Below are 12,500 nucleotides of genomic sequence, written 5' to 3'. Positions count from 1 at the left end.
TAGTCATTTTGCATCTTTTTGTGGTGGTTTTGCATCTATTTTTAATCATTTTGCATCTTTTTGTGGTGGTTTTGCATCTATTTTTAGTCATTTTGCATCTTTTTGTGGTGGTTTTGCATCTATTTTTAGTCATTTTGCATCTTTTTGTGGTGGTTTTGCATCTATTTTCAATCATTTTGCATCTTTTTGTGGTGGTTTTGCATCTATTTTTAGTCATTTTGCATCTTTTGTGATGGTTTTGCATCTATTTTTAATCATTTTGCATCTTTTTGTGGTGGTTTTGCATCTATTTTTAGTCATTTTGCATCTTTTTGTGGTGGTTTTGCATCTATTTTTAATCATTTTGCATCTTTTTGTGGTGGTTTTGCATCTATTTTTAGTCATTTTCCATCTTTTTGTGGTGGTTTTGCATCTATTTTTAGTCATTTAGCATCTTATTAACGGTCGTTTTGCATTTTTTTCAACAATTTAACAAAAATAAAAATAAAAAACAGAAGTTAAATTATTTAAATGAAGAGATGAAAAAAAAGTTACTGTAACACTAAAATAACTGTGGAAACGAAAAGATAGAAATAGAAATGAAAGAGCAGAGTGTTTTTTCTGGCGCGGAAGCAAAATGTCTGCCGCTTTGTGAGAGTCGGCGGTCCGGCGCGAGCTCAAAGTTGTCGAAACGGACAGACGCACATGACGGATGCATGTGACAGATGCATGTGACGAACGCACGTGACGGACGCACGTGACGGACGCATGTGACGGACGCACGTGACGGACGCATGTGACGGACGCGCACTCCTACGCGGAGCTGCAAAACAGCTCTGCGGTAAGTTGAAGACGTTTGACAGTAGAAGGTCGTCTGCGTAGGAGTGTTGAGTGAACAGCCATGATGGAAAACCAGAATCCCAAATATAAAACCTGGAAACTTTGTGTAAAATCGTGTCGACATCTCCAACACGGTGGAGGCGGCGGCAGCTGTCGGCCATATGCACGGGCGAAAGCATCGTAGTGAGACCAAGACCGACCACAACAACTAATGAACCCACCAATGAAATTTACATGATAAACATCCAGATATTTGTACTTAGACCTGCAGAGAAGTCTGGAAACTTGAGTCCGTATGAAATGGAAAGTGTGTGGGAGTCTCTGTTAATGTGCTGAGTCGTAACTTCCCTCATGTTGTTTCTTCATCTGTCTCCCAGTGTTTCCTGCGGGCATCCTCCAGCCGACTCTCTACAACCCCGAGTTCCCACAGTAAGTACCCGTCCCCCTGTTGCTGCCTTCTCCCTGCTGCTGCTGTCCGTATGTAGGCGACAACATCACCACGCACACACACACCGACAAAACAAAGACCATTAAAGGCGACATTAGTCTGGCAAACGTCTGCTTCCCCGAAGTCCCAACACACCTGATTAAACCAATTTAACTACCCACCAAGCGCTCAATTACTGAACAAGGTCCCGCTAATGGAACAGGTGTCATTGAGAGGTCGCCTCCCCAAATTTGAATGCGGCGACAAATTTGATGGCGCATGGAAGTAGAGAGCCTCCCTGTCCGCTCGATTTATTTTAAAGAAGCTTTTAATGAGGAATGCATGAGTTAGAGCTGCATCGTTATTGGATAATACTTATAATATGTCACGTTTAAATTTCTTCCTCAGTCGTACATTTAAATAGAAGCTCTTTGTATTATATGATGATGTTATTTCAACAGACCGTCCTCTGTATAGGTCGTACAGTGTGCAAGCAGCTTTGTGTTTGCTGTTAGGCGGCGCCCTCTAGAGGCTAAAGGGATCATTGCAGGAGCCAACGAGAACGTAAGATGACATAGTATAAGACGTAGTGAGCAGGGTCACGGTGGAGGGACGGGTCAGTCACCCAGGAGGCCGGTGTTCGTGTCCCGTGTGGAACCAAAAGTAACGTTGCGTCCACAGTTACGTCCGTGACTCATTTTAAGTCATTAGTAGTTTTAAGTGAGTTTTTTCATGCAGTGGTTTTGCATCTGTTTTTAGTCATTTTGCATCTTTTTGTGGTGGTTTTACATCTATTTTTAGTCATTTTGCATCTTTTTGTGCTGGCTTTGCTTCTATTTCTAGTTATTTTGCATCTTTTTGTGGTAGTTTTGCATCTATTTTTAGTCATTTTGCATCTTTTTGTGCTGGTTTTGCATCTATTTTTAGAGATTTTGCATCTTTTTGTGGTAATTTTGCATACATTTTTAGACATTTTGCATCTTTTTGTGGTCATACATTTAAAAAAGAAGCTCTTTGTATTATATGATGATGTTATTTCAACCGTCCTCTGTATAGGTCGTACGTTGTGCAAGCAGCTTTGTGTTTGCTGTTAGACCGCGCCCTCTAGAGGCTGTAGTGATCATTGCAGGAGCCAACGAGAACGTAAGATGACGTAGTATAAGATGGTGTAGGATAAGACGTACAGAGGAGGGTCAGGGTGGAGGGATGGGTCAGTCAAACACAGGACGCTCAACAAGGGGGCCGGTGTTCGTGTCCCGTGTGGAACCAAAAGTAACGTTGCGTCCACAGTTACGTCCGTGACTCATTTTAAGTCATTAGTAGTTACAAGTGAGTTTGCATCTAGTCATTTAGCATCTTTTTGTGGTGGTTTTGCATCTATTTTTAGTCATTTAGCATCTTTTTGTGGTGGTTTTGCATCTATTTTTAGTCATTTTGCATCTTTTTGTGGTGGTTTTGCATCTATTTTTAGACATTTAGCATCTTTTTGTTGTGGTTTTGCATCTAATTTTAGACATTTAGCATCTTTTTGTGGTGGTTTTGCATCTATTTTTAGACATTTTGCATCTTTTTGTAGTGTTTTGCATCTATTCTTAGACATTTTGCATCTTTTTGTGGTGGTTTTGCATCTATTTCTAGTCATTTAGCATCTTTTTGTGGTGGTTTTGCATCTATTTTTAGTCATTTTGCATCTTTTTGTGGTGGTTTTGCATCTATTCTTAGACATTTTGCATCTTTTTGTGGTGGTTTTGCATCTATTTCTAGTCATTTAGCATCTTTTTGTGGTGGTTTTGCATCTATTTTTAGACATTTTGCATCTTTTTGTAGTGTTTTGCATCTATTCTTAGACATTTTGCATCTTTTTGTGGTGGTTTTGCATCTATTTCTAGTCATTTAGCATCTTTTTGTGGTGGTTTTGCATCTATTTTTTAGACATTTTGCATCTCTTCATGCTCATACATTTAAATAGAAGCTCTTTGTATTATATGACAGTTATTTCAACAGACCGTCCTGTGTAGGTCGTACGTCGTGCAAGCAGCTTTGTGTTTGCAGTCAGGCGACGCCCTCTAGAGGCTATAGTGATCGTTGCAGGAGCCAATGAGAACGTAAGATGACGTAGTATAAGACCTACAGAGGAGGGTCAGGGTGGAGGGACGGGTCAATCACCCAGGGGACTGGTGTTCTTGTACCATGTGGAACCAGAAGTATTGTTTTTTTACGATGATAGTTACATCGGTGACTCATTTTAGATCAATGGTATAAAAATGGGGTGAAAGGTCGTGATTGACAGCTGTGATCCACTGTTGATGGGTCGGGCGGGTGTATGAACAGGAGGCTCCAACGCCCGATCACTACTGCACAGACTCAAGGTTCAAAATTACAAGATGGCCGCGTCCGTATCCGGGATATTTTGGCTTCTGTTTTGTACCTTTTAATATGCGGGGGGGTGGCGGGGGGTTATATTTGCCATGAGCAAAACTTTTAGAGCGAGGAAAACGAATTGCTTACAGTGACGGATTTCCTGTCGCAAGTAAGTTTCAACTCTGAGCATGAATTAAAAACCAAACGGCTGCCTGAAAGGAAGGAAATCAATCCAGGAAGTGTTGGTGTGCATGATTCAGAAAACGATCAGTGTGGAAAAACCAAAATGCACCACTGCAGCAGCAGCAGCAGCAGCAGCAGCAGCACTGAGGGATGTGCAGGCGAACAACAATCCATCCACTCAACACGCCGAACACACCCAGAGCTATTCACCGAGGAGCAAACCTACCGCTGCCAGTAACGAGTATTATTCTAAGCCAATACATACAATACGGTCCAAACAGCTGCACCTCCTGCATTCAGAGTAACACACACACACACACACACACACACACACACACACACACACACACACACACACACACACACACACACACACACACACACACACACACACACACACACACACACACACACACACACACTACTCTTCAGTTGTGTACATTAGCAACACTTCTATGTCTTCATTAGAGTGATCACCACTCGTCCACTACCTGCTGCCACACATGCTAATCAATATTAATTTATAATGTTGTAAAGTGTGTGTGTGTTAGTGCGCGTGTGTGTGTGTGTGTGTGTACGTGTGTGTACCTGTCCTCTAGAAATGATTACTGCAGTAGCCCTAACCTCCCATAAACTCTCGCTCCCACACACACACACACAGTCCTCCACCCCCACGTTGAGTATAATGAAGCTTCAATCAGCCAGTTAGTTTAGCGGGGGGGAGTCGGGCCGGCGTGAGGCGCCGTATCGACTTGCTGTCAGAAAGTCATTTTCAGATGTAGCCATGTGAATAGCCCCGAGTCTGCCCTCTCATCGCTCTCCGTGTCTGCGGGCGGAGCGAAGACAGCACTCCACCTTCAGTTGAGGGGTCAAGGAGAGGTGGAGTGACCCGCTGCTTGTAGGTTGGGGGCCGGCGGGTTCTTCCTCTGGACACGGTGTGGACGTGTTGCAGCGTGGCGTGTTGTGTTTTTAACGACTTGGGAAATGGAGTTAACGCTGCAGCAGGAAGGTCCCGCTGCTGATTTCCCCCTCACACACTAATCAGTGGGAACAGGAACGTGTGGCAGTGAGCTTATTTTTATTCAATACCAATCTGAGCCCCATGGATCCAAAATTAGATCCCAAGTGCGTCTAGCGTTTTATCCGGCTCGGCTGAGCAGAATGAGCAATGAGGACAACACAAGGGAAGAAAGCCACGGAGAGTTCTGTCATGAGACGCCTCAACTCACTCAAAACCAGGTCTGTACCTGGATCAGATCCAGCGACACTGGTGTTGTTCCCACCGATGTGCAGCTGGTGACCATCGAGACGTCCTTCCTTTTGCTGAAGTCATAAAGTGAATATTTACCTATGTATGCTTGTCCCTGAGTGTCCAGTTCAGTCCTCGTCATCATGGGGGCCTATACTGAAGGGGCTTATTGGGTTCAGGCCCAGGGGCCCATAAAGGGTCAGGGGCCCGACTCAAGAAATGTTGCTGAAAAAAAACAAAACGATCACGAAGAGATGCTAAATGACCATAAACATACACAAAACAACTACAAAGGATCTAAAATGACGCAAAATGAGGTGAAACATCCAAAAATAGAAGCATAACATGCAGACAGGGAGTCAAAATTACTAAAAATGGATTATAAATGATTAAGAATAGATACAAAACCACCTCAGAGGGATGCAAAATATCTAAAAATATATGTAAAACAACTAAAAAGTGACTCAATATAAGTAAAAATAGATGTGAACAACTACAAAGTGACTCAAAATACATAAAAATAGATGTAAAACAACTACAAAGTGACTCAAAATACTTAAAAATAGATGTGAAACAACTATAAAGTGACTCAAAATACATAAAATATATGTAAAACAACTACAACGAGACTCAAAATACATAAAAATAGATGTAAAACAACTACAAAGTGACTCAAAATACTTAAAAATAGATGTAAAACAACTACAAAGTGACTCAAAATACTTAAAAATAGATGTAAAACAACTATAAAGTGACTCAAAATACTTAAAAATAGATGTAAAACAACTACAAAGTGACTCAAAATACATAAAATTAGATGTGAAATAACTACAAAGTGACTCAAAATACATAAAATTAGATGTGAAATAACTACAAAGTGACTCAAAATACATAAAAATAGATGTGAAACAACTATAAAGTGACTCAAAATACATAAAAATAGAAATTAAACCATAGACTATATACGGTTGAATCCACACAAATAGATTCAAAACAACTACCAATAGACAGTAAGAAGGATGTTTGCGTATCTCCAGTGAGACACATACCATTATTATTATTATTGGTCCCCCGACCCCGATGGGGACGAGCGGATAAGGTTGATGGATGGATCGTTGGGATCACCCAAAAGCCTTTCAACAAACATCAGGCCTACGTCTACATGTAACAAAAGAGCTGCCGTCTCGCTTATTAGTACCACTAAATAATAATAATGACAGGAGAGCTGATGGGTCGTCCTAAAGTTAGGACGCTTTGTTTAGGATTTTGGTAACTTGGAACATTTCTGACGACACATTTCCTGCCTGGAGTTACGATAAGAACGCTGACTTTAGGACCGGCCGTTCTGTAACGACGTTTTCCCTAAATCCGACCCAAACCCTAGTTACCGTAGCAACAGATAAGATGAGATTTCCTGTATCCGCGGATTAGCTGCGGTCATTGATTGATCGGCGTTCGTCCTGGCCGTGTGTTGATGAACGTCACCAACCAACCCCCCTTAAATCGCCATTGCATACCTCAGAAGCGATTCGCTGCTCAGGCGTTTTTCTTAACTCCTGTTGACACCGAGAAAGTTTTACTTTTGTTTAATATTTCGTATTTGTCTTTCCCGCTGCCAGGTCTCTGAACTACGGGGGAATAGGAGCGATCATCGGCCACGAGCTCACGCATGGATACGACGACTGGGGTAAGAAAGGCCACCTCTCAGCGCTCACACACACACACACACACACACTCACACACACACACACGCTCTACCACCATTTTCAGTCCCACCATTGCACTGAATTCCATTTCACAGTAAAAGCCAGGGTTCCCTGATGATTTGTGTAATTTCGTGACATTTGTAGGGCGCCCGCACCTCAACACCAAAGGCTTTTTCTTTTTTCTTTTGAGCCACAATCTCTAACTTTCGTTTCCAGTCAAAAGTGCTGCCCTTTAAGATGCACGGAAAATACCTCAGCGAGGGCGGGAACTACCCAAAACACTGTGATAACTCTGAGTGCGACTGGTGGCTTTGTGCGCCGCCAGCTTCTCTGGCATTTGTCATTTATTCGACAAACTTATTCGACTTGAAAAGCAGAGTTCAGTCGGCTCTCGAGCTGGAATCACGAGGTCGAGGTCAACCCCAGACAATGTTTTGACTCCCGCAGCAACAACAAAAGCTTCAAAGACGGCGTGCTGGGGCAGCGTTTTGGACTTTGAAAAGGAAAGTTGCAGGTTGTGTTGTCTCCATGCTAACACTGCGCCCCCCCATCTTGCCCTTTTGCCCTTCATCTTAGTGATGCAATGGTTCATGTCCCTAGGGGGCCAGTACGACCGGCACGGCAACCTCAAACAGTGGTGGACCGAGGACTCCTACAGGAAGTTCCAGAAGAAGGCCGAGTGCATCGTCAAGCTCTACGATAACTTCACCGTTTATAACCAGAGGGTGGGTCTGCACGCACACACACACACACACACACACACACACACACACACACACACACACACACACACACGCACACACACACACATCACACACGCCCCACACACGCCCAAACACTACCTGGGCCTCGGAGAATGCTTCTTGCTGCCTATACGTCATCACGCTGTAACACGTCACACGCATTGATGACGTCATGGCGATGCGTGGCTTTGTTTCCAGATCTTTCCGTAGACCTCAGAGTTTTTGTGCGTCTTGTCGACTGTTTTTGAATCTTTTCATCGACCAAATCTGCAGTAAACACTCCACCTCCGCATCACACCAACGTGAAAATTTGGTCGCCATTGTTGTTGTTGTTAAATACACATGGTCTGTGTTTTTTTCTACGTCCCAACAGGCGCACATAAATAACTTCAGAACCGCCGTAGGCCTCGTGCTCGTACATGTGCAAACGCGCTCTACAAAAGCCCACCTCTCCCAGATGGGCCGTGGACGGCCAAAATCCGGGTTGACTCAGCGAGCCAATGAGAGCGCATGACAATGACTGTTAGTAAGACTCTATCTAAATGGACTCGTACTTATACAGCACCTTCTGACCACTCAGTGCACTTTAGCATCTTGCCCCAGGACACTTTGACATGCGGACCGGTAGACTGGGTCTCCCCACCCCCTTCTGCACCTGGGTCCACTTTGGATCCAGTCACCAAGCTGGCTGTTTTCACCTAGTGTGCTATTGGCTGGTTAAACACGATGACGACAGCGAAGCGTCACAAGCAGTTTTGTGCAGTTTACATTCAACATGGCGGCCATCGAAGTGCAGCAACCGCTACCCGTTGATGCAGCTGACGCATATCTTTGAAAACTGAGCAGAAACTTTACCTGGAGCAATTCCTCCAAAGAAAGGATGCATTTGCTTTACTGCCAACTGGTTTTGGTTGTTAGCTAGCCCCCCTGGTGGCCAAACGAATGGAGTACGTCGTCTGGATGGTTGGTCTGATTGGTTGAAGGACTGTCCGATTGTGTGCAGCCATTTGAACTACGCCCGCCACTTGTGGAGCAGTCTTCCCAGACCAACGTGCAATCGTAGATGCTTGGCAATTGCCAGGCTAGCGGACCGGAGAAGTCGGGGATCGAACCACCCATCTTCCTACTGGAGGACGACGCACTCTACATCTGAGCCACAGCCTACCCGTGGACCGGTGGAGCACCGAGGCTCAGCTCCTGACCACAGGAGAAGCCGCTATTTCTAGCTGCGTTGTCGCGGCCCCTCAGTGTTTGCTACCGAGAGACCATGCGACATCGAGCATCAGATTCAAACGCATCAAGCTTTTAACTGTAGATGCATCCATGGCGATATTAAACCAGACAGACACACACACACACACACACACACCCACCCACACCCATCAGGGATTCCTCCTGGTGAAACATCTTGTCAGCACCGATAGTGGAAATCACAACAACTCATGACACGACACATGACACGATGCGGACAGTTGTGACGTTTAAACTGCACACTGTCGTGCGAACTTGGCATGAGGAGACCAACCCTGATGATGTCATAGTGATGTCAGCAGGGTTATCTCATATTGTGCTTGGAGGTTTGTGACCTTTATCACAAACAGGAAGTCTCTAACAAAATACCGTAATGAGTCGTATTACGGGAAACGAAGGATCCACAGTTTGGGACTTTACTCGATCACTGCCAGGAACTAAAAGTTAGACTGTCTCCGCTTCTGCTGCTTCAATTTTGATTTTGACCGTTGTGTTTTTGCAACAAAGCTTTAAAGAAGTGCAATGATAAATTGATGAGGTACAATTTTAATAGATTCAGTTGAGAGTTTTGTGGTCTGGTTGTATTTTAGCACCTTGGCGTCTGCTTAACCTGCACAAATAAGATAAAAAGACACCACTCAAGCACACAAAGCACTCACAAAGGGTGAAAGGCATGTGTTTAAAGTAGCTGTTGTGCATAAATTTGGTACAAAATTGTCCCCTTTCTGTGAAAAAGAGCCTCAAATCAAAACATTTCATTACTCCGTTTCCTCCTGTTTCCTGTTCTCTTGACACAATTTATACTTTGCCACGTGGAAGAAGCAAAAGGGCAAGTTGCACTTGACTACAAAACGTTATGGACATGTTTGAGCTGTGACCAAACACAGAAACGCAGAGCTGTGACAAACTGCAGTTCCTCGGATGACCACACGAGGCTGTCTCCAAGTTCAGTGTCTACATTGGTGATTTTTCTTATTGTGTTAGCACTGTCGCCTCACAGCGAGAGGGTTCCTGGTTCGCATCCCGGGTGGGGCCTTTGTGTGTGGAGTCTGCATGTTCTCCCCGTGTCTGCGTGGGTGTTCTCCGGGTTCTCCGGTTTCCTCCCACAGTCCAAAGACGTTTGTTCGGTTAATTAGGAAAATTACATTTTTTACCTAGACCCACACATTTGGTTAATATTCAATGTATCTTGTCAAAATGGTTTTTATGGCTCAGTCTGAACATGTTGAACGGACGGACGAGACAAAAAACTCTCCCGCTTCAGAGCGCCGCCATGTTGGATAGCATAGAGCGCTCACTGAATTCTGATTGGTCGAGAGGACGTATCGCATTTAGGCTAATAATAGGTTTGGCGCTGGTCGCGATTTGGAAAAGGAACTGCATCTTGAGACCATTTTAAACAAGGAGATATAGAGATTTGGCAGAAACACTGATGAAGCAGTGAAAAGGTTCTGTTTACAGCAAAGTGGCTCAAACTCATTTTTTTTCAATTTGGCTTTTATCTCGTTTTGGAAAAGAGCTCTTCATATATACACATATAACTGATATAATAATAATAATACATTTTATCTGTTGGTGCCTTTCAACACTCAAGGTAACCGTGCATGTTAAAAAACACAACAAAACCAAAAACATTCAATACAATAGCACATGGACGAGCTCGCCGCGCTGATAAAGGCTCAGAGGGAATATCGTGAGTGCAGTGTGATGTGTTCCACGGAGACATGGCTTCACTCACACATCCCGGACCACAGCGTGGCGATTCCCGGTTTTAGCACTGTTCGGGCGGACAGGGGCGGACAGGAACGTGACCACGTTCACGTGGGGAGACGTCTCTGTACCCCGGACATTGAACTGTTGACTGTGGGGGTGAGGCCTGCCATCACTATTGGTGTGTACGTTCCTCCTTCAGCTGATGCAGCGCTGGCCTGTGACGTCATCCCCTCCGCTGTTGCCCAGATACAGACGCTGCATCCTAACATTCCCTCTCTCTACTGTTTTTCGTTTTGTATATATTATTATTGTTATAGTATATTTTGCACATTTTGTTGTATATATTATTATTGTTTATTGTTAATTGTTTATAGCACACTGTGCACTGTATATACACACTATGTATATATTGGATGCTATGTATGTTATGTACAAAGTGTTTATTTGCTGACCCACTGCTGCTGTTACAAAATAATTTCCCAGTCTGGGATCATTAAATTCTATATAAATACATACGCAAGGAATGCACAATGACGCTAGACAGATAAAAAAGGAGGATACATTTAAAAAGGTGTGTTCTGAGGCACTCTTGAAGGTGTCACTGGAGTCCAGAGTGATATACAAGTCTATATATATATATATATATGTACATACATATACATAATAAACATTAACCCCTGTTTGTCGACCGTCCTCTTCATCCCTGTACCTTATGATGGTTGTCTTTTAATCCCACGTCTGTTGTGTGTGTGCAGGTGAACGGTCGTCTCACACTCGGGGAGAACATAGCGGACATGGGAGGCCTCAAGCTCTCCTACTACGTAAGTAATGTTCAAATCCCGTGGCCACGAGGCTTCACACACTCCGTCCCTTTATATATATTCTGTCCTGAGAGTGTGTATTTGTTCTTCATGAACCCGCCCGCCTTATTCATATCAAGGTAAAGAGCAGCTGTCTCCCAGAATCAGGATGAAAGATAAACGTAAATGCCCTTTCTCTCTGCGTGTGTGTGTGTGTGTGTGTGTGTGTGTGTGTGTGTGTGTGTGTGTGTGTGTGTGTGTGTGTGTGTGTGTGTGTGTGTGTGTGTGTGTGTGTGTGTGTGTGTGTGTGTGTGTGTGTGTGTGTGTGTGTGTGTGTGTGTGTGTGTGTGTGTGTGTGTGTGTGTGTGTGTGTGTGTGTGTGTGTGTGTGTGTGAGTGTGTGTGTGGACAGCAGAGGATCTGAGATGCTGCATAATTTAATCCCGTATCGACAGGTCAGCGGTCTACCTCGCAGCGAGGAGTGTTTTGTCCATGCAGACACAAAAGTACAGAGGGAATGATTGAATGCTTTTAAATAAATCACAATATCAGAACGCAACGATAGCGACGTGATGACTGTTCGTCGGTTGAAGTAATTAAGTATATAAATATATTTTCATCACATTTCAAGGGGTTAACACAGGGCGTCAGGATTCACGTGTAACTTAAAGCAATTCTTACCTTTCTTGCATGTGTCAGTTGGAGCACGTAGTAGTGCTTCCCTCCAAAGTCCCCCTCTGACGCTCCTCCGACACGTGCAGAGAGAGAGAAATGCTGCGTTCAAGTGCCATGGGAAGTCCGACGTTTCGGACCTCCAACGAGGCAAAAGGGCAACAGCTAGCTGTCACTCGAAGCCGCTCCCCTGATTATTTATAACCTTTAACCTCCGATAAAATAAAAACTAGCCTGGTACAAATAAATTCACCCCCCTCAGTGTTGTCATGGCGATATGACCTAAACATACAGACTATAATGTTTTAAACAGGTTTAATGATGCTGTGAAAACTTCCTGTTTAACATGGGGCTCAATGAGAAACTGCTCTATTATGAAACCTGCCCCTAGTGGACACTCTGAGAACTGCAGTTTTTGGCACTTCCTGATTGGATCAAACAGGAAGTCGCTGTGGTTGGGCGCTTGGCAATGACGGTGACTTTGTTTGAAATCAACATACTGCACCTCTCTCTCTCTCTCTCTCTCTCTCTCTCTCTCTCTCTCTCTCTCTCTCTCTCTCTCTCTCTCTCTCCGTCC

General features: G+C 44.0%; 1 protein-coding gene across 1 annotated transcript in view; it reads left to right on the top strand.

Moving 5' to 3' along the window:
* The window catches only part of ecel1 (endothelin converting enzyme-like 1), a gene marked incomplete at both ends in the record, with an annotated part of 56,828 nt that overhangs the window by 39,084 nt on the left and 5,244 nt on the right, over positions 1-12,500 (top strand). Inside the window, 4 exons of the mRNA XM_083913409.1 lie at positions 1,197-1,248; positions 6,659-6,726; positions 7,322-7,470; positions 11,208-11,273. Coding sequence (XP_083769535.1) covers positions 1,197-1,248; positions 6,659-6,726; positions 7,322-7,470; positions 11,208-11,273 — 335 coding nt within the window. The remainder of the gene's footprint in view (positions 1-1,196; positions 1,249-6,658; positions 6,727-7,321; positions 7,471-11,207; positions 11,274-12,500) is intronic.

This window comes from Echiichthys vipera, assembly GCF_963691815.1.
Source record: "Echiichthys vipera genome assembly, chromosome: 5".
Taxonomy (NCBI): domain Eukaryota; kingdom Metazoa; phylum Chordata; class Actinopteri; order Perciformes; family Trachinidae; genus Echiichthys; species Echiichthys vipera.
Note: the sequence above shows the minus strand (reverse complement) of the source record. Positions and strands in the feature narration are given on the sequence as shown.